At 36.3% G+C, this 27,955-nt stretch overlaps 1 protein-coding gene across 7 annotated transcripts in view; it reads right to left on the bottom strand.

Moving 5' to 3' along the window:
* Nucleotides 1-27,955, bottom strand: part of syne1a (spectrin repeat containing, nuclear envelope 1a) — a 329,974-nt gene that overhangs the window by 86,473 nt on the left and 215,546 nt on the right. For 6 of the 7 annotated variants that reach the window (XM_073933275.1, XM_073933274.1, XM_073933278.1 and 3 more), the window contains 14 exons: nucleotides 27,193-27,365; nucleotides 24,984-25,293; nucleotides 24,720-24,884; nucleotides 17,727-18,086; nucleotides 15,840-15,976; nucleotides 13,027-13,204; nucleotides 10,139-10,321; nucleotides 8,552-8,695; nucleotides 4,518-4,673; nucleotides 3,042-3,206; nucleotides 2,555-2,727; nucleotides 2,258-2,411; nucleotides 1,617-1,760; nucleotides 503-667 (listed from right to left, as the gene is read on the bottom strand). In XM_073933275.1, coding sequence (XP_073789376.1) covers nucleotides 503-667; nucleotides 1,617-1,760; nucleotides 2,258-2,411; nucleotides 2,555-2,727; nucleotides 3,042-3,206; nucleotides 4,518-4,673; nucleotides 8,552-8,695; nucleotides 10,139-10,321; nucleotides 13,027-13,204; nucleotides 15,840-15,976; nucleotides 17,727-18,086; nucleotides 24,720-24,884; nucleotides 24,984-25,293; nucleotides 27,193-27,365 — 2,607 coding nt within the window. Of the gene's footprint in view, nucleotides 1-502; nucleotides 668-1,616; nucleotides 1,761-2,257; nucleotides 2,412-2,554; nucleotides 2,728-3,041; nucleotides 3,207-4,517; nucleotides 4,674-8,551; nucleotides 8,696-10,138; nucleotides 10,322-13,026; nucleotides 13,205-15,839; nucleotides 15,977-16,131; nucleotides 16,246-17,726; nucleotides 18,087-24,719; nucleotides 24,885-24,983; nucleotides 25,294-27,192; nucleotides 27,366-27,955 lie in introns of those variants that run through there. The other variant, XM_068218947.2, reaches the window with a different exon arrangement.

Below are 27,955 nucleotides of genomic sequence, written 5' to 3'. Positions count from 1 at the left end.
ACAATGTGTCATTGTTAATGTTTCATAATGACCTTTTTAATATCCCTTTGAATTAAATGTGCTATTTATAGAGTACTGTATATCACAATGTTGTGCTGCATCACAATTCACATAATTTTCATCCTAAATAATATTAAAAAATGTCCCAAATCCTAATATTTTGAAATGAGCATTTCAAAGTTACCCAGATGGTCCACTATTTCCAATGTAAATTCAAAGTGCAGATGCATGGATACTCTAATGGCTAAATTTGTCATTATTAATAACTTCTATTGATATTAATATTTTTACAAAAATTAGAAAAATCTTTTTTTTTTTATTAAGTTTTACAAGTAGTTACATGGATATCTGAAGACCCATTAAATATATATTTATTATATATATATTATTTATTATATATATAACATATTTATATGACTTCTTAAGGATTAAAACTTCTAATCTTTTTTAAGTCTTTTTAGAATCCCCTATATAAAGCAGAAAATGTGATGCTTCTATTTACCTGCAGCTCTTTTAAAGTGTCCTCTAGTGCATTTACGTCTTCATCCAGGGGTGAGAGAACAGCCAGATTGCTCTGCTCCTGCTCCAGCCAGTCTTCAAACATGTGCAGGCCTCGCTGGTACTCTTGGTGGAGCAAAACCAATTCTTCTGCCTTACTGACAGCAGCCTGAAACACCAGATTTTGAACAAAAAGTGTAATAATGCTCAGCATTTTTTTTTCTGTATTTCAATATTTTATTAGTTTGTTTCACTCATAGACTACTGTATATAGCTGTATCATTTAAATCATATTATTATTCATTTTTATTAAACTTAATGAACTAAAAGTATAAATATTGTTATACAGCCAGCTAAAAAATGTTATTATATATTTTTTTCATTAAAATGTTGTTTTATTTTCAAATAACAAAAATGTAAACTTTTATATATACATTTGAAGACAAACTGATTAGCTATCCTGTCAAATTTTTATTTAACAGAACAAGAAAAAATAAGTATTACTAAGTAAGTAATACTAAATATTTCCTATGATATTTTTCTGCTGGAGAACTCTTATTTCTTTTAGTCTGGATGGAAGGTGAAATTAAAAAAAAATTGTCAACATTAAAAAGCCAATTTTATTACTCCCCTTCATTTCCCCCGGATTGGCTACAGAAGAAACCACTGTTGTTCAATGACTACTTGCCTAGTTAACCTAATTAACCTTGTTAAGCCCTTAAATTGCACTCCTTAATTAAAAAGATTCTTTATTAAATAACACTTGGGAAATATTTGAAAAAGAATAAACATTTCGAAGTAGGGCTAATAATTTTGCCTTTAACTATATATCTGTGTTTGTGTTAGTGTGTGCAGTGCTTCAGACGAGTGGGAGGTCACTGCTGAGCTCTTTGGCCACTATAACTGTTTCCATGGCAACAGCAACTTCTGCAGTTACTGAATGATCTTTTCAGAGTAATAGGCGATATAACACTTCACTGAGAATTTGGCTATTAAAAATATTTCCTCACTTGCAGAACTCAGCATGCACTAACACTGCTATATCATGGACTCTGCCTATAGATTATCATGGAGCAATATAGTGGCTTCATTAAAGTAGTTATCATTGATGCCCATACCTTGGCTTTATCTTTGATGGTCGTGTATCTCTCGCTAAGTTTCTGGATCTCCTGTTGGGTGGCTGTATGTTCAGTCATGTTGGAACCCTTGGTAGCGATGGTCTCTAAAGGACTGGAGTGACTGAGAACTTCCTCATAGAGTAGCTGAGAACAACAGCGCAATCAATACTTAGATCTTACAATTTTTATTAAATTGCACATACAGCTAGAGGAAAATAACAGAACACTTAAAAAAATCTTTGGACTAATGACTTTTTAAAAATAATATAATATTTATGTTGTAAATTATGATGCCATGTATTCCTAATTTAAATGAAGATTTTTTGCATAAAATACAAAAAGGTGCTTTCAGACATGCTTATATACAATTTTAGACAACACTATACCAACGTATTAACTTCAGAAGAGATAGAAATCAATATTGGGTAAAATAACCAAAACATTTGCTGTAAAATGTTACATGAGGAAGACCCTTATAGAATAAAACAAATACTGTATAAACATTTTACTCTTGCCTAATAAATCCAGAGAAACTGAAACTCTTCTAATGGTCTCTTAATTTTTTCAAAAACTTACTTTTATACATAATCTGATTATCTGATAATCCAAAGCCAAAAAAAACGAACAAAAGACAAAATTACCTTGGCACGGCCTAGATTGGCAGTCTTGTCCCTCATTTCAGCATAGTGTTTGTCTGAGTTTCCGAGACTCTCTTCCACTCGTTCCATCCAGCACTCAAACTGACTGACATCCTCCTGGTAACTGGTCCAGTGTGACAAAGCTCCTTCCAGCTGGCTGTAAATGCACATAAACAAGACATCTATTACTTCTACACATACATCTGCAGTATAGAGTAAAATATCTCAGGCAATGTTTATTGACTTTAGGTCAATAAGAGACTAAATGTACGCAGAGGGACTGGGGGAAAACTCTCTGACCTTTTGCACTGTATGGATGTAGATAAAAGCGACTCCCAGGAGTCTTTGAGGTCCTGGATCTGCTTGCGAACCACTGGTACTCCCTCAGCTGAGGTGTTTCTCTGGACAGACTCTCCTCTGGTGATCAGCATCTTCAGCTGAATTTCTTTGCCCTGACAAGCCGCCAGTAAAGCCTGGAATCAGTCAGAAATACGATTACACACCTAGGCCCAGTTTCACAGACAGGGCTTAGACTAGCCAGGATTAGGCCATAGTTCAATTAGGACATTTAAAATTTTTATAAACATGCTTAGAAAAATGCTTGAGACAAAACAAATGCACTGATATATTTAAAAATCAATCAGTGCAATTTTATTTTAGTTTAAACAGCTCAGACTTACATTTTAGTCTAGGACAAGGCTTAAGCCTTGTCTGTGAAACCGGGGGCTAATGTCTACCAAAGAAAAAAAATCAACTGTAAAAGTGAACAGCAGAAATGGCAGTATACCTCGAGCTGGCCCATTCTGGTGATGAGCACAGTCTTGTCAGATGTGGGGCATCTGCAGGTTTTCAGGACCTGTTGAGATTCTGAAACCCAGTTTTGAAGTTCTTGAAGGCCTTGCGAGAAAAGCTGATGTTCCCCAACCACTCGCTCTACCCTTGACACCTTCTCCTACAGATTAGAAAAGACCACAGAGAACATCAGGAAAAGTTAAGCCTCCTTTCTTCGATAAGTGGTCATTTTAGGGATACATATACTGTATATACAGACATGTACAAATTTGTTGGTACTCTTCAATTTTGTCCAGGCCAGTTTCATTAGTTTGCCTTTTTATTGGTTTATTGTTTGAACCACAATTTGAAAGAAATATCTGAATTTTTGTTGTTGTTGTTTATTTTCAGTAATTTGGAATTGATAATCACTTTTTGTTAATTTAAAGTTATTTAAATTGACCATTTTAGTTTTTTCTTTTTTCAGTGGAAGAGTACCAATAATTTTGTCCACATCTGTATATATATTTCAATACAGATGTATTTATTTATTGTTGCTAAAGTTGGAAATAAAATTTTGAGTTGCAATTTATGTTACAGTATTCTTAATAGAATGTAACTATCCATTTATCTACTGGGTAATATTAACTGATTATAGGTATTTGCTATATGGTTATTATTAGAATGCAAGGTAACACTTTAGTTCAGTAACAATTCACAGGCTTATTTCCTGCCTATTATTAAGATATTAACTTTTTATTAACACTTATAAAGTATGGTCTTACTTTGCGTCCCTGATCCTACCCAATATCTAAACCCAACTACTGCCTTACTAACTATTAATAACCAGCTAATTAGTAGTCTTTTGAGCTACAAATCTTAATTACTTGTTTGTTAACAGCGTAAATTGTGCATCAAAATTGAATGTGATCGAATACAGGTTAGTTTTAGAGTTAGGTGCATGTAATTATGCATACTTTTTAATTGTAATTATTATAGTAAGTACATGGAACGTGTAACAAAGATACCTTAAAATAAAGTGTTACCTAATTTTGCATAACATTCTTTATTTTTCCATCAGTATAACCTTAGCAGATTAATAACAGTGTTAAATGTAACCTTTAGTAAATATAAACAATAATGTACATTCTGCACACATAATGTAGATCGTAAATGCATGACAACTAAATTCACTTGTATCTTTCTAAAGTGTCAATTGTTAAACTGTTTTATTTGAATATGTTTAATAAAAGAGGATTAAGTTCTAAATTGTAAGATTTTAAATTGTAATATTATTAGTTATTGGCAACAACATTAAAATAACATACTTGGTTTGAATTTTAATATATGTTCAACTCTAAGTAAATCAGTATGCAGTGTGTTTTTTTATAAAGATATCAATGAAAAGCTTGTCTTCAGTCTCGGTCAGTGGTTATGACAGACGGTTACAGCACAGGACAGATGAGTTAAACAGACAGGTAGAGCAGATTACCTTAATCAAGTTGCTCAGGGCCAAGTAACAGGCAGCCAGCTGACAGACTCGATGCACAAAGCTCTTTCCAGCACCTTGACCATCCCAGAGCCCATGTGCTCGCCCTCTAAGTCCTGCCAGCTCTGATTCTCTGGAGCGCATCTCCTCCAGCAGCGTCTGAGGAGAGTCACAGGATAATAAACGCCATTGTTTCATGCCAGGGCTGCGTGATTTTCCTTATTCTGATTACTTTTTTAAATGAAGTGTTTTTGTTGTTTTAAATTGAGAAACGTTTTGAATGAAATCATCAACAAACATTACAATCAGACAGGCTGGCAAGAAAGTAATAGCAATAATTAAAAAATGTGCTTGCTGATTTATTAATTGCAAGTCATCAGCTATCGACACAGATTTGTTTTATGTTTTGGTTTTTTATTGTAATGAAATAGTGTGCAGCTTTTGCAAAGCTGCTTTGAAACAATAATGATTGTTTATTATTTAAATAACCCTTAAATAAGAGTTAAAAAACACACATACATATAAATTTAAATGATTCCTTTATAAAACATTTAATTTCTTTCACAGACAGATAGTTTCACTTAATAAGACCTCTATGCTTTATCACAAGCTACGGGTATTAACCTTGTTTTAACTTTTTTGTAATATTTTGTTTTATATAAAATTTTTAAGATATTTAACAAAAACAGTACAATACCAATAAAAAGAAGAAGAAAAAATAGCACAGAATCATTGACATTATTGCTGACATTTTTACTGCGGGAACCTTGTTTTAACTTTATGTTTTTTTTTACTCTTAAAGTGCTGGTCACCAATAGCCACATTTCCACTGTCGGACCAGTGCAAGCCAGGGCTTTTATTGGGCTGGGCTGGGCTGTGCCAATAGCCCGGGAGCATGACCAGTGAGGCCGAAATCATGTTGCGTTTCCACTGTCGGGCTAGTAGCTCGCAGAGTGTCATGCAAACCCTGCCCCCAGACATCCCTCGAATCAAACATCACACAACCCTCCTAGTTCAGCGGAAATCAGGCAAGCAGATATAAAACCACAGAAATTCTCCAGTAATAACTCGATATAAAATGTATTTTATTACAATTTTCGTTTTGATAGACGCGGTCAACATTCAGGTCAACATTTAGCCCAAATGCTCCGGAGAGATCAAAAACATACAGACTTTTCCATAGACTATATGACACTTAATAGATAATTCCTCTTTATTTAAGAGAATAATTTAAGGATGCTGCATATTATTCGGTTATCTTAAGTAAAGGAAACCGTTAAGTGTTTCAGCACATGAGCAAGTTATAAAATATAGGCTATAGCATATATATCGATATGCTTAGCAGCTATCCACTAATAAAGCTCTATATTTACAATTTCATTTTTTAATATTACCACGCCTATAAAAACAAACATTTGTTTGAGGACATGTTGCAGGACTGGATGACAGAAAAGAAGGTAGTTTCTGATGGTTTCACTCACCCAAAATATGCTCTGTTTGCACGATTTGATTAATATCGTCGTTTCCAAATACTTAAGAAATGATATTTCAAAATAATATTTTACTCAGATAGACTTTTGTAAAATAAAAGTTTAAAATGGCTTGAAACTGATTAATTTATTTGTATTGTATTGTTATAGCTTTTGTTTGTTTTATATTGGTTTATTTATTTAATGTGATTTTATTATATCCGATATTTGTAATTATTTAAATGATTTCAATATAGCTTAGGCTATTCTATCTATATATGACATTATTGTTTTGAGCCTACAAAAGTGGACACATAATTTGATAAGTTTTATGTCTTTCTGTAGTATTCACATATTGTATTATCCCCAAAAGAAAGAAAGAAAGAAAGAAAGAAAGAAAGAAAGAAAGAAAGAAAGAAAGAAAGAAAGAAAGAAAGAAAGAAAGAAAGAAAGAAAGAAAGAAAGAAAGAAACCCACTCGTGGCATCAATGGAGCTGTAAAGCAAGCGCTCATACGACCGGTATCTCACACACATGCATCTAAACGCGCACATTTTATGCACAAACGCACCTTTAAAACTTGACAAAAACTCTCAACAGTTGTAATAGAAAAAAAAGAACACTTCTAAATTGAAAATACTTTTGTTATTTTATACAACACATTTAGGCTACATTTGAAAGGGAAACATAAGGGGGATCATAAGCAAAAAGACCCCCTAGCCTAGAAGGTGTTTTATACAATAGCCTATCTTAAACTGACCAGCTATATGCTTCTCTTTCCCTTATTTATTTATTTTTTTGGCGCATGTGCACATGTGCGATCGGAAAACTAGTGTAATGGTGGCACGCCATCTTTACCAGACTCAGGCAAACACTGCCTCTCCTTTCACTCTGCCTCGAAGACCCAGCTGGCCCTCTTTGGTACAAGATATTCAGCAGGTGAAAAAGGCTGACCTTTGGCCCTGAGGAAGCCCCACTTTGGCCTGATCAGGCCCAGGAAGTGATACTGGAAATGCGACTGGCCCTAGCTCAAGCTAGCACGCTTGCTTTATGTGCAATAGTGGAAACGCGGCTATTGATTAAGCATCAAATTGCATTTTTATGAATAATCAAGGACTGCAGTTTCAGCTACAATCATCTTTAAAAGGAAAAGTTTTAAAATGCACATTTCTTCATCATTTACTCACACTCATGTGGCTCTAAACTTTTTCTACTGTTGAACACAAAACAAGATATTTTGAAGAATGTTGGGAAAAAGCAGCCATGACATCCACAAAAGAAACAAAAATACTATCGAAATGAATGGCTTTTTTACGTCATCCCTCAGGAAAATCTTCCTTTGAGCTACAGTATGATAACAGAATTGACATGTCTTAGTGAACCATCCATTTACTTTTATACAGCAGAAAAAAAGCCACCTTGTTCTTTGATGACCTGATGTAAATTATCTGTAAATTTACAGTACAGTATGGCAAAGTACAGAAAATTTGCTTTACATTTACATTGTTGACCACTTTATGTGTTGCGCAGCATGAATCTTTGCTAATTGTAAATCATGTAGAAATGATGTTTCCAAGCTGACTGGTTAAAATCTCCCTAAATAGAGTAATATTTTCAACTCTTCAAAATCACTCAGTGAAAACACATGCACAGAGACGGACAAGTCACGTTCTCCAAACAGCAAAATAAACTTGTACCAAGTGCACTTAATACATCAGGGCACAAAAGACCACCACAAGCAAATTTCTTGCTTCTATTCTTGAGATGGAAAAAGAGCCGACTGTGAAATTGTCAGTTAGGCAGACACAGTTGATGATAATAGAGTCTATCATGTTGGGTGCACTCTGGGGATAAAGGGATTAAGAGGGAAAGTGGGTAAAAGCAGGGGAAGGGGAGATGGGAGGGGACGGATAATCACTCTGAGGACCTCCACACACTGTACAGATACACTGCTGGAAATGTAATTGCCAACAGAGCAGACAAAAGGACCCAGCAGGCAACAGAGCAATACAAAAACAGATGAAATATCTGGTGATAAGACAAAAATAGAAATGTTTATCTTTCCAACATCTGTTCTGTGTGCATATGATTGTACATTTGGAGTTTTGTTCTTCAAGTACAGATGAAAGGTGAATAATTAATTGCACGTCAGCTTAATCCTCAATAGTGTCAAAAAGCTTGACTCAGCAGAATCCTCACTGACAGACAGGCGTTTTTTCATTATCTCAGCGGACCCTAATTCTGATTAACTCGTTTAATTGAGGTTAAGTACTGCAAAATCCACTGACACAGTTAGTTGGTTTCATCTGATCATTTCATTATGCTGAAGCAGGTAGATTGTACTAGGAAGACATGTTGATAGAGAATGCTTTTTTATATACTCCAAATATTTAATACATAATCTGTTGATTATAAAGCAAATGCTCTCCTGTTAATGTGTTGCGTTACATCAATTTTTAAGGTACAGTCAGTGAAGACTGGAACCTCAACAGTAAAGACTGATTTCATTCTGGAAGAGTAAAGCTCTTATGAATAAGTAAGCAGAAGTCAATAAGACTGTCGGGTGTACCTGAAGTTTGGAGAGCTCGAGTCTTTTTGCAGGCAGGTCATGGAGACGAGCGCTGCTCTCCTGTACACTGATCTCAGTCCTGTTCAGCCAGTCTTGAAGAGGTTCAATGCTTGCCTCAAAGTCTTGCATCTGAGACTGTAAGACCTAAGAGCACATATGCACATTGAACAAATATGTAGGGCTTAACAAATAAATATATTAACTGATTAAAGAAAATAAATATTAATAGAAAGAGATGTTTTACTTATATATGAAAATTTGATACAGCAATAAATGTGATCATAGACCATAATAACTTTTAAAAGTCTTTGTTGTATACCTACTGTATATTTTAAATATAAAATAAAAATATAAAAATAAAAATAAAAAATTCCTAATCTCTAAATCTAAACTAAATCTCAGCGAAAAAAAAAATTTAAACTACATTAAAATAAAAATCCTAAAATAAATAAATAAAATTATTTATTAAAAAATAATATATAAAATGATATACATAGTGCTAATTCTTTTATTTGCGTATTTTTTGCAGCATATGGCCATGCTTCTGACCTTGTATTTTTTTCTTAAACATACAGTATAGTGTAAACGCATGTTTATTAATAAGAAAACCAAAACAACCAAACAAAATTATTTTTTAATTAAACACATGACATCACATAATGTACGTATACAGTACTGTCCTATCTAGTATTGTGAAAAGGTAAAGCTGAAAATTTATGGGTAAATCGCCACTCAGCGGTCAAAAGCTGCTGGTGCACCTACTACCACAACGGCGACAGCGAGAATGACGGCAAAGGGAACATATTGAAGTGGTGACGTCTTTAAATATATATATATATATATATATATATATATATATATATATATATATAAATATATATATATATATATATATATATATATATATATATATATATATATATATATATATAAAAATATATATATATATATATATATATATATATATATATATATATATATATATATATATATATATATATATATATATATATATAAATATATATATATATTCATTCATTCATTTTCTTGTCAGCTTAGTCCCTTTATTTATCCGGGGTCGTCACAGCGGAATGAACCGCCAACTCATCCAGCAAGTTTTTACAAGTGCTCGCTGCAGAGCCATTTGGGCGAGCTGAGCTCCAGCGAGGGGGAGCTTGAGCTTGAGCTCCACCTTTTTTGCACTTCTTCTACGAGTGATGTCACTGGGGGTAGGATTAGGGGTGGGGTTGGTGTACGCATTAAAACAGCTTACAGGAGGCAGAACGAGAGCTCATGCTCCCCCTCGCTGGAGCTCAGCTCTGCTCAAATGGCTCTGCAGCGAGCACCCTTTCAGTTTTTATGCAGCGGATACCCTTCCAGCAGCAAAATATATATAAATATATATATATATATATATATATATATATATATATATATATATATATATATATATATATATATACATACATACATACATTATATATATATATATATATATTTATATATATATATATAAATATATATTATTTCGATTAATTATTCAAATTAAATACATAAAAAAAAAAAAAAACTTGTTCCTATATCCACCTGTAATGCCGTTTCTCTCCTCTGTAAGCTGTCCATCAGGCTTTTCCAGTCATCTTTGGCTGTGTTTGCTTTGGTCCTGATGGCCTCCACCCTCTCAGCAGCCAGCACACTACTGAGCTGCTCTCCATACGTCAGGACAGCGCTTAATCTGGTCTGGCCCTGCTCCTTGTCACTCATGAACTCCTGCGGTGTGGAATGAGCAAGACGTCACCAATACAGACACAAGTAGACTATCACAGAGCAGAGGCCAGCAAGTGCAATGAGTCCCGTCCAGACACTGACAGGCACCCAGCGGGGATCTTCCACCATCTGCGAGGCGTGCACGTTACCTCTTTTTTTCCCCGACTTTCTCCACTCAAACGCTACAGATGCAATTATGTATGACCCCGAAGCATGTCTGCCGCCGTGTTGGTGGTTGAGGGCAGTTGGCCATGCGGAAACATTGTTCCACATTTGAAATGTATTTGATGGTAAATAAAAAATGAGCAGTGTTGTTTCCATCCTCCAATTCTCAGTAACCTTGTTCTGCTTCATATAACCCATGCTGCATCTCTGGCCATACATCTGTGCTGATCCTTGCCTTTTTTGACTGCTGATTCTGGAGGAAAAACCCGCAGTGTTCTGTCGAATGAATTTATGTATGGAGACAAATGCTAAAAAGAGCCTGAACTGGTTTCGCATCAGGACCCAGATATTTCATAGGACGTGAAGCGGTGACCCAGTGCAGTGCTAAAATTAGTGTACAAAATTGAATTTCAATGGTTTCATGCTCTGAACATCTCTACTTTGCTCAAAACCCATCCACACTGACGTTAACACACATGGTTTACACTAATGGCAAGTGAATTGGCATTTATAGAAACAGATCAAGAAACAGATCAAACAAAAATTTACATTTGCTGTTAATTTACTCGGCCTCAGAGTTATACTGGTAGGTGATTTTTTTCCCTCAGCGTAACATTCTTTATTCATTTTCCTTCAGCTTAGTCCCTTTAGGGGTCACCACAGTGGAATGAACTGCCAACTTATCTAGCATATGTTTTACACAGCGGATGCCCTTCCAGCTGCAACCCAGGACTGGAAAACATCCATACAGACTCATTTACACATATACACTGCAGACAATTTCATTCATTCATTTTCTTTTCGGCTTAGTTCCTTTATTAATCAGGGTTCGCCACAGTGGAATGAACCACATACTTATCCAGCATATGTTTCATGCAGCAGATGCCCTTCCAGCCGCAACCCATTACCGGAAACAACCATACATGCTTCCATTCACACACACACATACATAAGACACACCTGGTGTGTCTTTGGACTGTGTGGGAAACCGGAGCACCCAAAGGAAACCCACGCCAACACACGGAGAACATGCAAACTCTACACAAAAATGCCTACTGGCCTAGCTGGGACTCAAACCAGTAACCTTCTAGCTGTGAGGCAACAGTGCAAACCACTGAGCCTTCAGCAGAACATTAAAACATATTTTAAGCTGAAACCATTCTTATTGATGACTCATAAAATCATAGTCATTCAGTCATTCAATCAACCTTCTTGCTGTGAGGCGAACGTGCTACCCACTGCACCACCGCGTCACCCATAAAATCATAGTTTCATATGAAACTCTTCTTTACTGTCCTGCAGAACATGAATAAAACATGAATCTTGACTTATCTGAGCGTAAATAAATAAACAGCAGTTGTACATTTTTGTGTCAAACTTGTTGCAGTTTGAGCCAATGAGAATGTTGGCATGCGCCTAAGGCCTGGGATATAATAGATGATAATAAAATCCTTGACTTATTTAGAAAACATTTTGCGCTTACTTTTATTTATTCTTTTGTTCTGTTGAGCACAAAATAATATATTTTGAAGAATGTTGGACACCTGTAACCATTGTCTTCCATAGCAGGAAAAACAAATACTATAGACGTCAATGGTTACAGATTTCAAACAATATTTAAATATCTTTTGTGTTCAACAAAACAAAAAATGGTCAAAGTCAACGATGAGCAAATTAATTTTGATTGTTGGGTGAACTATCCAAACAACTATTCATCCATTAATTTATTCATTCATTTTCTGTTTGGCTTTGTCCCTTTATTAATCTGGGGTCGCCACAGCGGAAAGAACCGTCAACTTATACAGCATATGCATTACACAGCGGATGCTCTTCCAGCTGCAACCCATCACTGGGAAACATCCATACACACTCATTCACACACATACACTAGGGACAATTTAGCTTACCTAATTTACCTATACCACATTTTTGGACTTGTGGGGAAAAACCCCACAAACATGGGAAGAACATGCAAACTCCACACAGAAATGCCAACTGACCCAGCCGAGGCTCGAACCAGTGACCTTCTAGCTGTGAGGTGAACTTGGTACCCACTGCGCCATCATGCAGCCTAAAACAACTATTATTCAGAGTAAATCAGCAACCCATTTCAGGGTCTAAACAACTAAACAAATACATCATAACTGATGGATGGAAATATAAAGCTTAAATATAAATGACATGCAATTTCACACCGCAGATACAATTTAATGAATGACATTCAAATTCAGCTGCAAATCTCTTTTCATCCATGTCTACCTATGTCTCTTTCATCACACCATACATCATTACTGCGCATTTTCCCTTTGCTCTCTTGGGTTTTCCGCCGCACTAATTGAAGTCATAAATAGCCCAGTCTGGCACATCCTTGGCTGAACGGTGGCCTCATAAACTGGCCCATGGGACCTGCGAATGGACTATCACTTTGTCAAATTCTGGCTACTCTTACATGACAGGGATAGAGACAACCTGCTGTGGCCAGACTATGGCTCCGTTCCACAATTCTACAATTTGGCCTCCTGGACAGAGAACCGTCCACTCACCTGGATCCTTTGGAGAGCAATAGAGGCGTCCTGGATGCTATGAGGAGAGTCGAAGCATTTGGCGGTGGAGATGTTGGCATTGACCAACCACTGCCGAAAGTCATGCAGAGAAGAGCGGAAGCGTTGTTCCAGCAGTTTCTCCTTATTCTGACACTCCCTGGAGGCTCGCAGACTCAGGCTACAGAGAGAAAAAAGATGCACACAGAGGTATTAGAAAAGGAAAGGTGGAAAAGGGGGGAGAGGGTTAAAATGGGCGAGTGCAGGGGGGCTGATAGCGCAAGGTGAGCAGACATCTGTTTCAATGACAGGCTCTCTCAGAGGGAGAGTTTGGAAATCAGAAAGTGAAAACGCTGCACAACCGGCACACACACAAAATACACACTCACATACAGCAATGCGGATGAGGTTGAAGTGGACGGTGGAGGGAAGATAAGCATGTTTTTTTTTTGCTGCTATACCTGAAAAGCATGCTAACGAGGCAGAGCCTGCTGTCATGACAGGTGCTCTCAGGCGAAACACTTCAGATGCAGAGCTATGAGGTGCAATATATCACAGCCCTTCATTCACCTCAGTGCGCTAAATTTATATGTGTCAATGTATTCTATTGTGAAGGAACAAATGTACAAAACAAGCAATTCAATGTTTATTTATATAAATAATTCAATTAAAATGGAGAGGAAATGAATGACTTTACATTCATTCATTCATTCATTTTCATTTTGGCTCAGTCCCTTTATTGCATATTATTATATTTTTACGCAGCGGATGCCCTTCTGTGCTGCAACCCAGTACTGAGAAACACCCATACACACTTATTCACATACACATACACTACAGATAATTTAGTTTATTCAATTCACACATAGCGCATGTCTTTGGACTGTGGGGGAAACCGGAGCACCCTGAGGAAACCCACGGCAACACGGGGAGAACATAGAAAACTCCACACAGAAATGCCAACTGACCCAGCCGGGGCTTAAACCAGCGACCTTCTTGCTGTATGGTGATCGTGCTACCCACTGCGCCTTGTCGCCTAATGTCTACATTTTCAACAAAATAAAACATTAATTTACTTGCATTTCTTTAGATTTTTTCTCTCATTTATGACCCAATTCTTGAGACATTTTTTTATGAAGCAATCATATCAAAGGTTTACAAATGATTGGATCACTGGACTGTAGTGAAAGCATCAACATTAATCTGTCCTTGTCTCACATGTTCTCCTACTGAAATTAATCCTTGTGTTTTTTTCCCCTTTTTATTTATTTAAATAGTCAAGAAACATGCATTCATTAATCAACATAACTAACAACACAACATATCATATCACTTTTATATTTTTATACACAACATATATATATATATATATATATATATATATATATATATATATATATATATATATATATATATATATATATATATATATATATATATATATATATATATACAGTATATATAAGCAAAGTGCTTTAACACTGTCTACATATAAACAAAGACAAAGAATTAAGACAATATCAAAACAATACAAGCAAAAACTGACAGCATCAGCATCATTTTGTCAACTTACTATTACAGCTGTCTATTTAAAAAATACTTTTTGTACACACAGACTTTTTTCATAGTTCACAGACTTAGTTCATATGCACACAAACTTTTCGTTTTGAGACAGAGCTTTGGGTAATCTGTTTTTCCATTACAAAATGTCACGTTTAAGATCCGATTTCTTTAAAAATTTGTGATCTTTACTGACTGTTCAATATACAATATAAAGCTGCTCTCAGATCGGACAAGCACTGCATTAAGTTCCATTAACCCCGGCCATGTCTTTAAAATATAACAGTTTATTTTACCCCAGTATTTTCAATGGAATTTCTGTGCAAACCTGTTGCTACTGATGGCGCTAGGGGTTACAAAAAGTGTTTCATCTCATTCTATGCTTGAACAAGTAAATAATTACTTAAATTTATTTAACTGAATGTATTGTAATAACATTATAACATCACTGTTGTAAAAACAACCTTGTGAAATTGAAAATACTCTATAAGTACTCTATAAGTTAACTATAAACTTCTAGCTGTGCATATGGCCCATTAAGTTCTTACACTTTTATTGGGTTTACTTTTAGAAATAAAAACAATTTTAATAAGCCGAATGAATGAATGAATGAATGAATAAATGAATGAATGAATGAATGAATGAATTATTTTAATGAACTATTCGACTAATATAAAAATATGTTAAATAAATAAAAGAAAGAAACAAATAACCAAATAGTAAAAAATATTGGATGTGTTTACATTTTCAACAAAAATCATACATTAACTAACCTTTCTTGAAGGTATTTTTGTAATAATTTGTTACACTTTATTTAGACTATTTATTTTCAGAACTCAAAACAAAAAATTATATACATTATATTATTGCTGTTTGTATTAAACTATTAAATTAAGTTAGTTAATTGTTTGGTACATTTTAATATACTACATGTACACAATACCGTTTTTATGCTGTTTACTCATCAACAGTTTTTACAAAAATAAAAATGTCAAAGGAAAAATTTTAACTCGTTAAAACTATGACTCTACCAATAAAAACAGACACATGCAATAAGCAGTGAAGACATAAACAGGAAAATCTGTGACAAACAGCCATCTTCCACTCTAAAAATACCAAACAAACTCAAAAAATGAACTGCTAAACAAAACCAGACGGTGACCGTTTGACTCCAAACCCCTTTAACCTGCAGCATATTATTGTGTGTGTGTGTGTGTGTGTGTGTGTGTGTGTGTGTGTGTGTGTGCAGCACTCACCTGTTGTGTAGCTTTATGAGAGCGCTGACTCTGTCCGACTGTGGACCCAGATCACTGGAAAACCCACACAGTTCATTGAGCTGCGCCTTCAGCTTCTCCTCCATAACTTCAGCTGTCTGAAGCCCCTCCAGAACACCCTGACAAACACAGCGGGGTGAGTGTCAATGCACAGGCCATGCTTGACACCTAAAATCTCATTTATCAGCTTGCTGCTTCACACACACTCACACACATCTGCGCATTGAGCACTGAAACACACAACTCCATTCAACTCCAAGAGAAGGATTCTTACAAAAGCATTTCTGTTCTTTGCCGAGTCCAGGAAGCGTTCCCACTTCTGCGAACATGTCTGAGATTATACCGAGGAGCCTCTCACCCTCCCCCTGAGCGTCTCTTTAAAAACAAGAGGGAAATGCTTCCCTAACTTCCCTCTATACAACACTTCCTACTGCGGTCTCTCTCCTCCTCTTCCTTCTCTTACTCCTCCCGGTCTTCCACTCTTCGCCCTCTTTTTCACACTCTCCAGCGGCTCTCATTCACTTCTCCCCGCCTTTAACATGTTTTCTCGTTCGCATTCTCTCCCTCCCTTTCACATTCTGCCCTCCTTCCTCCCGCCTCCTTTCTTTCTGTCCTCTCTCTCTCTCTCTCCTGGTCCCGATGGGAGTCAGCTGTCAGATGTTGAGGAGCTTGAGCCGCGCAAACGAGCGTGTAACACAAACAAGTCCGGACACCGGAAACACGGGATGAGAGAAAGTTAAAAAAAGGAAGATGGAAGCATTGAGGGATTTGAGGAAAAAAGGAGGAAACATTTTTTAAACCCTTTTCAATTATCTAAACAGCAAGCTGCAAATGAAGTATATAAAAAACCTCAACAGCAGGAAACACAACTCAGTGTTGTGTATGTGAAATAGCCAGACAGCAGACAGAAAATATGACAAACAAGAAAAAAGCAAAGAAAAAGGGTATTACTCTGTAAAAGGTTGTTGTTGTTAATGTTGTTGTTGTTTTAACCGGGGTCAACAAGTTCGTGGTAATGATTGGCCAAAAAAACATTAATAATTAATTATTAATTCATTAATAATGAAAAAAAAATAAGATTAACATAAATAAACAATTTAGTAGAACAAATGAACAAAGATTAGTAGAAAAGAAACAAAGGAATAAGATAAATTAGATAATTAAATAAAAAATAACTGAACAATTGTAGTACTATACAAAAATATGAAGATTCAATAGAAATAGGAAAAATACATTACAATTGCATTGCCATATTGATTTAAAAACATATATGCATTATAAAATAACATTAAATATAAAATTTTGGCCAACTGATTTAAAAAATAATAATAAATATCCAAAATGTATTTAAATAAACAAATAAATAAATAAATAAAAATGTGATTAAAAGAATAATGATTTAACATTATCTGATCCAATTAAAATAAACAACACATTAAAGTCATATTTAAAATAAGTTAATAATTGTCAATTAATAAAACAGAACAAATAAATTATAATTTAACTTAACATTTCTCTCAAACACAAACAAACTACATAAAGATAGAGGTATTTTATGGCTATTTTAAGAAACCTTTTGCATATGTTGCATATCTGGTTGTCCATATCTGTTGATCAGTCTATAGTATAGGTCATCACTGAACTACATAAATATTGAATACATTCTGAATATAATCATACAGTCTGTATGGCACAGTGTGCGTGTCCCTTTAAGAAGGACCCAAATTCTTCATCAAACTGTCATAGTTAACGCTGTTGACTTTCTAAACAGCGCGTGTCTGGTGTGAGAGCTTACATAACGTACACTGTAATTAAACAGCATTTACCTTATACACTCCCCCTTTCCTCTTCATCTCGACTCTCAATTACCTTGGCGAGCGTCCATCCCTCCACCGCCGCGGCTCCGCTGTTCCTCCGCTCGGCGCAGCTCAGTCCGTCGCTCCACTCCTTCAGCTGGCCCTCCAGCTTCTCCATTTCTCCCTCTAGCTGCGCTGTCAGCCGCGTCTGCTCACGCTCGGCCCCTGTCGCCGCCGCCACGGCTGTCTCGAGGGCGTCGCGAGCTCGTAGCGAAGCTCCCTCCCACTGGTGCAGCGCTCGAGCCAGAGCCGCCACCTCTCCATCCATCAGCTCGCAGCCCGCCGCCGCCGTGTGCCTTCCGGCTCTCTCCGCGCTCAGCCGCACGCGCCGCAGCCGCTCGCGACCCTCGCACGCGCCGCGCTCCAGCAGCTCCTGAGAGAGAGCGAGAAAGAGGGAGAGAGAGAGGGAGGGTAAAGTTGCTACGGAAACTGCAGCATCGGTGCCTGCTTGTTATCCAACTACTGCTGCCGCCGCTCGTGACTCGCGCGCTGCTGAGGCTGAGCGACTGTTCAGCGCGCCAAAAACTCTCGCGATTCAGAGGATGAGCGATACTGTGCCAACGCGGCACCGCCTTCTGTTTCATCAATCTAAATTAGCAGCATTTTTATTCCTAACGTGCTTACTTATTCAGTCGAGATTTCTCAGCTTTAAATAGAAATTCATTCATTCATTCATTCATTCATTCATTCATTCATTCATTCATTCATTCATTCATTCATAAAAATCCAATGCGAAATAAATTTAATTAAGTTCATTGTTTTATTAATAAACTACTTTAGAATTAAAAGTGGGTGTTGGGGAATAAAAAAAAAAAATTATTAAAATTTTTACAAATAATCATTAAAATACGAACAAATTAAAATAAGAATAACATGTGTTATACAGTAGCAAAGATTTGAAATGGATCAAAAAACGTTTTTCAAAATTGTCCTAAGACAATAATGGGTGTTGGAAAACGGGAAGGTTCTGATCAACTTCAAATGCTGAGTACTGTATTGATGTCATATTTGCATTTACTAAATGTAGAAAAATGAATAAAGTGTCATACATTCTTAACCATTGAGTCATTAAAAAGACTATTTATACATTTACTTGAAAATAAGCCAGGGGTGGAGGGGTGGGGTTGTTGAGTTTGTCTTTTTTGAATTTTCTCAACATATTTCTAAACATAATAGTTTTAATAACTCATTTCTAATAACTGATTTTTTTTTTAATCTTTGCCGTGATAAGACAAAAAAGGCTTAACTAGGTTAATTAGGTTAACTCGGCAGGTTAGGGCAATAAGCCAAGTTATTGTATAACAATGGTTTGTTCTGTAGACTATCGAAAAAAAATAGCTTAAAGGTCTAATAATTTTGACTTAAAAATGATTTTTACAAAATTAAAAACTGCTTTTATTTCAGCCGGAATAAATCAAATAAGATTTTCTTCTTTTCCAGAAGAAAACATATTTTCAGACATACAGTGAAAAATTTCTTGCTCTGTTAAACATAATTTGGGGGAAAAAAATTTGGGGGCTAATAATTCTGACTTCAACTCTACCTTTTACTTTTTAATTATGTTAAAACCTTTATTCCTTGTATATTCACAATTTTTATTAAACATCAAAGTAGACATTTTATTGCTTTTAATGTACTGTATATAACATAATTATGAAACATGTCATTTCATGCAGGCTCCGAAATAGCAATCCTCATTTCTTTTTAAATATATGTTAGGGCTGCACAATATTTATTCAGCATTTATCATTTTGTAAGTGTTTTCTTTTTTGAGGCCTGTGAATGTTTGAAGGTTTTAAAAGCATTCAAGCATAAGAAAATGTACTGTTTTAAAAATTAACAATGATTATTTTGTTTCTTTCTCTCTCCCTCTCTATGAAAAAAACAAAACAATAAAGTCCTACTACTCACAAATAAGTTACTTAACAAATAGCACTACTCCGATGTATTGTTTCTTCTTGTTGAATTGCTGAAGACCGACTCAACTGTAAGTCACTTTGGACAAAAGTGTTTGCTGAGTGACTAAATGTAATGTAATTTTATTGAATTGTTGATAAAATTAAGACTATGCAGTATTATTCTACATTTGTTAATTACTATATACCTGAATACATTACAACTCTACAGAAAATAATGAAATGCTGTTTATGTTTATATCTGGAAAGTATTCATAGCGCTTCACTTTTTCCACATTTTTTATCTTACAGGCTTATTCCAAAATGAATTAAACTCATCCATTTCCTCTAAATCCTACACATAACATTTTTTTGAAATTGTTGCAAATTTACAAAAAAAAAAAAAAGCTAAAAAATCACATGTACATAAGTATTCACAGCCTTTGCCATGAAGCTCTAAGTTGAGCTCAGGTACATTCGGTTTCCACCGATCATTCTTGAGATGTTTCAGCAGCTTAAATGGAGTTCACCTGTGATAAATTCAGTTCATTGGGCATGATTTGAAAAGACGTACACCTGTCTAAATAAGGTCTTAGGGTTGACAGTGCATGTTAAAACACAAGCATGAAAACAAAGGAATTGTCTGTAGACCTCTGAGACGGAATTGTCTTGTGGCACAAGGCTGGGGAAGGTTACAGAAAATTTTCAGCTGCTCTGAAAGTTACAATGAGCACAGTGGAAAAGAAGGACAACCATCTGTGCGGCAGTCCACCAATCAGGCCTGTATGGTAGAGTGGCCAGACGGAAACCACTCCTTGCCTGGAATTTGCCAAAAGGAAGACAATGTACAGAGACATCCTGAATGAAAACATGCTTCAGAAAACATGCCTCTTAACATCAGACTGGGGCGTGGGTTCATCTTTCAGCAGGACAATGACACAAAGCACACCACCGAAATATCAATGGAGTGGCTTCACAACAACTCAGTGAATGTCCTTGAGTGGCCCAGCCAGAGCCCAGACCTAAATCCTATTGAACATCTCTGGAGAGATCTGAAAATGGCTGTACAACGTAGCTTCCCATCCAACCTGATAGAGCTTGAGAGGTACTGCAAAGAGGAACATGCAAAAATTCCCAAAGACAGGTTTTGTGGCAAGCTAGTGGCATCATATTTAAAAAAACTTAGGGCAATAATTGCTGCCAAAGGTGCATAAACAAAGTATTGAGCAAAGGCTGTGAATACTTATGTACATGTGATTTTTCAGGTTTTTTATTTCATAAATTTGCAACAATTTCAAAGAATCTTTTTTTCACATTGTCATTATGGGGTATTTTGAGAAAATGAAAGAGTTTAATCCATTTTGTAATAAGGCTGTAACAAAAAAAAAAAATTGGAAAAAGTGAAGAGCTATGAATACTTTCTGAATGCACTGTATATATATATATACATATCTCAAATTATTAATATTTATTCCACCCCAGGCTGATTTATTCATACATTTTTTTAATTTTACTTACTTACCTATTGTCATCCCTCATACAATAAAAAATGAAGAAAGAAAAAAAAGGCATGATTTTAGACACAACTGCTTTCTATGCAAAGTTATGTCTGTCCTAAAACACCCCAGTTGTATTCCATTATAAATAGAAGGCATTTTAAGGTAATATAAAGGTATGATCTCTGACAAACAAACCACATCTTTAAAGCTAAAGAGATGGAAGCATTTATTTGAGTATGATTTATTTAGAGTGCTGCTGTGTAGTCCTATTATCCTTTATCCCATCTACTCCACTCTCTCAATCTCTCTGACTGGCGTTGATCATCTAGGGAGAAACGTGCCAGAAACAGCATAAAAATTTCCCACCAATTTTCTTCCTTTCTCCCCTTTTTTTAACACCTCTTATTGCTCTCTCGGTGCCTCTGGTACTTTACAATCATTTTCTTTCTCATCAAACACACACTCAGTATTATGGAGATCTTCTTTCTCATCAAACACACACACACACACACACACACACACACACACACACACACACACACACACACACACACACACACACACACACACACACACACATACACACAAATAAGCTACAGAGATAAGCAAGCAACATAATGAGCTAATCAGCACAGAAATATTGCAGATCCATATAGTCAAATCTGAGCATCTGCGTCCATTGATTTGTATTCCAGTGAGAGAATACAGTACAAAAACTCTGACCTCTAAATAAAATATACTACCACTCACATCAATAATCAAACATTCGACAACACACACTAACACACAGATTAACACATTTTCCATTTAAGTCTTTTATAACAATATTTATTATGTACAGTATATGTTGTGCATAACTGTGGAATGTTTTCCTTTATACTTTAGTAAAAAGCAAGCTGAGTGTTTTGTTTCTAAACACTTCTGTCAGTATCGTACAGTTGGCAACTTTTTAATGCACCATTTAAATGCACTATTTTAAATACACTACTTTAATACACTTTTTAAACACTCTTTTTGAAAGTAAACACTGCATATTCCATGAATTGTGCAATTTTGGGCCATTCTGCATTGCAACATTTTGTGATCAGCTTCTTCTTCTTGTATTCCTCTTCATCTGAAAGCCATTTTAGCTAAAGTTTCTGCTAACTAAATCATTGAAAATGTAAATTGTGTTGTATTGTTTTGTCAGGCAAGATTGAGTGGCAGCGGTTGCACCACATTGTCCCTCATGGGGTTAATAAAAACACATATCTCTCTATCTGTTTATACACCCACACTCTGTAATCATATGTGCAGATGAAATGCAATTATGCATTCATATCATCAGTGTCTCACATAATTCGATGTGCAGTCTCACACCAATCTGCTTCAAAGAATGCATTTGTTCTTGTCGCTTCACACTGTTCACAATGAAAGATGATGTTTGTAAATGAGGAAAACAATATGCTAGTTCTCTCTAGCATTTTCCACAGAGAGAGGACAAGCACGTTCACAGGAAATAGCATGCTTAATTAATGTGTAAAAGCTCTGCTGAATTATAAACTTAATGAAAAACATTCAAATTGCATGCTTGTTTTAGACAAATGTGGACTTAAGGAACAATGTGATTTGAAAATGAGTAATTGGCAAGAAATTAGAAATATTGGTAACACTTTAGTTCAAGAAACCAATTTCACCGTTAAATGTATAGGCTTATTCCTACTATTAAGATATTGATTGTTTATTACTTATAAAATACATATTTTGCAAGACTTTATTATATATCCTTAATCCAAACTAATAACTACTAAATTAATTACTGTAAATAAGCAGCAAACTAGGAGTTTATTCAGGCAATAGTGATAGTTATTAACTCATCATTTAAGAGAAAACACTTCCGTATCATTGACGAGTTTTATGGCAATCTGTGTTTTAGATATGTTATGCTAGAGGAAACCCTATGCATGTCCTGAGTAAAGTACAGAACTTCTCTGTGTCCTAGGAACAAAATGTAAGACAACCAGAGAAAGAGAACGTAAGACTGTGGGTAAAAAAAAGTTTTACAACCTTCCTTTGACTTCATCTCTTCATTATAATGGTGTGTTACATACTACTTACTACACACATACTGCACACTTTTAGAAAAATGCATTTTTTTTCTTTTTTTTTTCATCCAAAAGTATTACATTTTTGATTAAACCTACAACCTTTTTTGTTGTTTGAAAGCAGACACTTGGTTCTTTGTTTTGATATATGCTATGCTCATATACTCACCAGCCACGCTATTAGGTACACCTGTCCAACTGCTCATAAACACAAATTTCTAAACAGCCAATCACATGGCAGCAACTCAATGCATTTAGGCATGTAGACATGGTCAAGGCAATCTGCCGCAGATCAAACTGAGAATCAGAATGGGGTAGAAAGGTGATTTAAGTGACTTTGAATGTAATATGGTTGTTGGCTGGTCTGAGTATTTCAGGAACTGCTGATCTACTAGGATTTTCACACACAACCATTTTTAGAGTTTAGAGAAAATGGTCCAAGAAAGAGAAAATATCCAGTGAGCAGCAGTTCTGTGGGTGCAAATGCCTAGTTGATGCCAGAGGTCAGAAAAGAATGGCAGATTGGTAACTCAGTAACTCAAATAACCATTTGTTAAAACCCAGGTATGCAGAAGAGCATCTCTGAAAGCACAACAAGTCAAACCTTGAGGCAGATAGGCTATAGCAACAGAAGACCATACTAAGTGCCACTCCTGTCAGCTAAAGACAGGTAACTGAGGCTACAATTTGCACAGGCCCACCAAATGTGGACAAAAGAAGTTTGGAAAAACGTTGCCTGGTCTGTTGAGTCTCGATTTCTGCTGCGACATTCGGATGGCAGGGTCAGAATTTGGTGTCAACAACATGAAAGCATGGAACCATCCTGCCTTGTACCAAATGTTTAGGCTTGTGGTGGTGGTGTAATGGTGTGGGAGATATTTTCTTAGCTCACTTTGGGCCCATTCATACCAATTGAGCATCGTTTGAATGCCACAGCCTACCTAAATATTGTTGCTGACCATGTCCATCTTTTTATAACCCCAGTGTACCCATCTTCGGTCTCTTGAACATGACAATGAGTTCACAGTACTCAAATGGACTCCACAGTCAGCAGATCTCAATCCAATAGAGCAGCTTTGGGTTGTGGTGGAACTGGAGATTCGCATCATGGATGTGCAGCCAACAAATCTGCAGCAACTGTGTGAGGCTATGATGTCAATATGGACCAAAATCTCTGAGGAATATTTCCAGTACCTTGTTGAATCTATGCCACGAAGGATTAAGGCAGTTCTGAAGGCAAATCTGGGTCCAACCCAGTACTAGTAAGGTGTACCTAAAACCTAAGAGGCCGGTACACTTACCACTCACTTACTTTCCTAGCAGGAAATTTTCTGATCATAAATCATAAAATTGCTGACAATGGCTGGCAAGTTTTTTAGAAAACGCTGGCACGGAAAGAGTTATAGTGAAAATTGGATCTCATTATAAAATGTGACTGCACTATATGGTATAAAAATATTTAGTATAAAAACCTAACACATTTTTTTTCTTTATGTAGTTTAATATGAGAATAATTAAATTTTCTTACCCGGACATCAGTCAGCTTGCGACTTAAGGTGGGAGAGTCTCCAGATGGGTCAGAGCACTGCTGAAGCTCCTCCCCTACCACCATTAGCCAATCAGTGAGCTCCCTGGTTGTTTCCATGTACGTCTTATGTTCGTGGACAACATCTTCTGACAGTCTGACTCTCTCCTAGATAATATAAAGTATCAATTAACTCAATTAAATTTTTTTTTGATTTACACTTACTCACTTAGACTACAACTATCCAGCATAGGCATAATACTGCACCTCTGCTGCAGCTTTGACATCCTCAAAATGCGCCCTGAGGAGAACCATTTCTTCCTCTTTAAAGACGGGGTCACCAGTGCGCTTGTAAAGTTCGGCTGCACTCTCCTCCAGATAGCACAAAGCTCCCTGGTGGTCCTCCACATCTGATGACAGCAAGCGCAGTCTCTCCAACTGCTTTCGCTTCTCTCTAAGCCCAAGCTGAGGCTCAAGAGGACCTTTAACCTCCAGCCCGACTCCCTCCAGCCACCTCTGCAGCTGTGCTCGAGACTCCACAAACAAATCCCATTGACTTACGGTCCACTCCAAGCGGCTACAAAAACACATAAGAAGCAGAGATTGTAGTTACTTTTAGACACTTTCATTTTCTCAGAGTTTATTCATTGTAGATTAAAATATTGTTATGTAACAATGTTAGAACAAATTCATCTTAATGTAATGTCAGATAACATTGATATAAAGGTACAGTACATTAATGTATTGGATTACACTGAACCAAAACAAAGTCAGACAACTGTTGGTGTCACAGTATTTATTGTACACATCTGTCAATACTTTGCTAGTTCACAATGAGCCTCAGTGACAGCCTGTAGTCTCTGCTGTCAACCAGGTTTATGCAAACCTGAACTTGAATAATTTCCCAGCACTGCAGCAGTCCTCTGGTTGGTGTATAAAATGTCACAGTTTACTTTCTTTGCTATCTATGACTTTAATTAAATGAAATAGAGTGTCACGTATCCATTAGTAAAAGTATATATGGATTGTTTATATTTTACATTTTTGGATGGATGGATGGATAGATGGATGGGTGGCTGGATAATGGATGGATGGTTGGATGGATGGATGGATGGATGGATGGATAGATGGTTGGTTGGATGGATGGATGATTAGATAGATGATGGATGGATGGATGGTTGGTTGGTTGGTTGGTTGGATGGATAGATAGATGATTGAATAGATGGATGGATGGATGGATGAATGGTTGGTTGGATGGATGGTTGAATAGATGGATGGATGGATGGATGGATGGATGAATGGTTGGTTGGTTGGATGGATGGATGGATGATTCGATAGATGATGGATGGATGGATGGATGGATGGTTGGTTGGATGGATGGTTGAATAGATGGATGGATGGATGGATGGATGGATGGATGGATGGATGGATGGATGGATGGATGGATGGAGGGATGGTTGGTTGGTTGGATGGATGGATGGTTGGTTGGATGGATGGTTGAATAGATGGATAGATGGATGGATGGATGGATGGATGGATGGATGGATGGATGGATGGATGGATGGATGGTTGGTTGGATGGATGGTTGAATAGATGGATGGATGGATGGATGGATGGATGGAGGGATGGTTGGTTGGATGGATGGATGGATGGATGGATGGTTGGATGGATGGTTGGATAGATGGATGGATGGATGGATGAATGGATGGATGGATGGATGGATGGATGGTTGGTTGGTTGGATGGATGGATGGATGGTTGGATGGATGGTTGGATAGATGGATGGATGGATGGATGGAAGGATGGATGGATGGAGGGTTGGTTGGATGGATGGATGGATGGATGGATGGATGGATGGATGGTTGGTTGGTTGGATGGATTGATTGATGGATGGATGGGTGTTGTGCAACTTAAACAGTTAAATTACCAAAATATTAAACCACAATAAAGGTAAATTTGTTTTTATTTCCAGAATACATTTTAGTTGCTTGTGAATAAGCAGGAAATCTTTTCTTTGTGCTTTTGTTTGTTTTTTAAAAAATAAGAGAATTAGCAAATTACATATCATTCATTTTACTGGATTTTACAAAAGGTCCCAACATTTTTGGAATTGATGCTGTAGAGTAATAGATGGACTGATGGATAGATGAACAGATACATAGATAGATAACATCATTAACATTCCAAAATTACACACTTGATGTTAATTGAAACTGATAGAGCAGGATAATAACTTGGTTACCATAGTGATAATGACTTTAATTGCCACCTGCAGTCAAGCACACTTACCAATTTAAAAACAGCCCACTATGCTCCCACTCTTATCACTCCTGACCCAAAATACCTTAATGGGGCTGGTAATTACTATTGATGTTTCCCTGGTTCTGGATCATTTTCATTCCCTAACAATTGACCTCAACTTTTTAAACGCAGGCTATTTAGTGAGTTAAGCTACACAAGTCAAGTAAACAAGTCACCTGTGACAACTCATAGCTCCCAAAAGCAGTGCAGCCCATGCGTCTTCAGCTTCCTGAAGCTTTGAACAGATCACTCCTCGCTCCACTTCTCCATTGGTCTTGATGACCAGCTCTGCTTTCCCGGCCGCCATGTTGAGCTTTACCTCGCCCTCTCCCTTCATAAGCAGGATATCCTGGATGAGAGGAAACAAACACAAGTTACAGCTACTGGACACAGATACAGTACAGACCCACTCTAAAAATATTCCTTCCCCTTAAACAGTTCTGGGAAATGTCAGTTGAGTGTTAAATGTAAACTATAATCTAATGGATGAACAGGTGAAGATCATCCAATACAAAGAGGAAAAGGAGTAGCAGAAAAGTAGAGATTTAATTTAACATTAAAATAGAGAATAACAATAAAATCAGGCCTGTCAATGTTAATGTTAACTTAAGCAATTCATTTAAAATGTATTAAAAAGAATTGAAACTTGTACAAGCACCTTGATAGCAAAGTTATGCCTGTCCTAAAACACCCCAGCTGAATTTGATTATAAACAGAAGGCATTTTAGGGCGATAAAAAGGTATGACAAACAATTAACATGTTCAGAGCTAAATAGATGGAAGCATTTATTTGAATATCATTAATTAGAGTGCTGCTGTTTAGTCCTATTAACCTGATTTTGGTTTTCTGTATGCAATCTGTATTTTTAACCACTAAACACCAAATGCATTAAAACAATCAGCCCTAACAAAGTCATTTAAATTACTGAGTGAATTATT

The sequence above is a fragment of the Danio rerio genome, chromosome 20 (genome assembly GCF_049306965.1).
Source record: "Danio rerio strain Tuebingen ecotype United States chromosome 20, GRCz12tu, whole genome shotgun sequence".
Classification (NCBI taxonomy): Eukaryota; Metazoa; Chordata; class Actinopteri; order Cypriniformes; family Danionidae; genus Danio; species Danio rerio.
The sequence above is the reverse complement of the archived record's forward strand: the minus strand, read 5'-3'. Positions and strand labels throughout refer to the sequence as shown.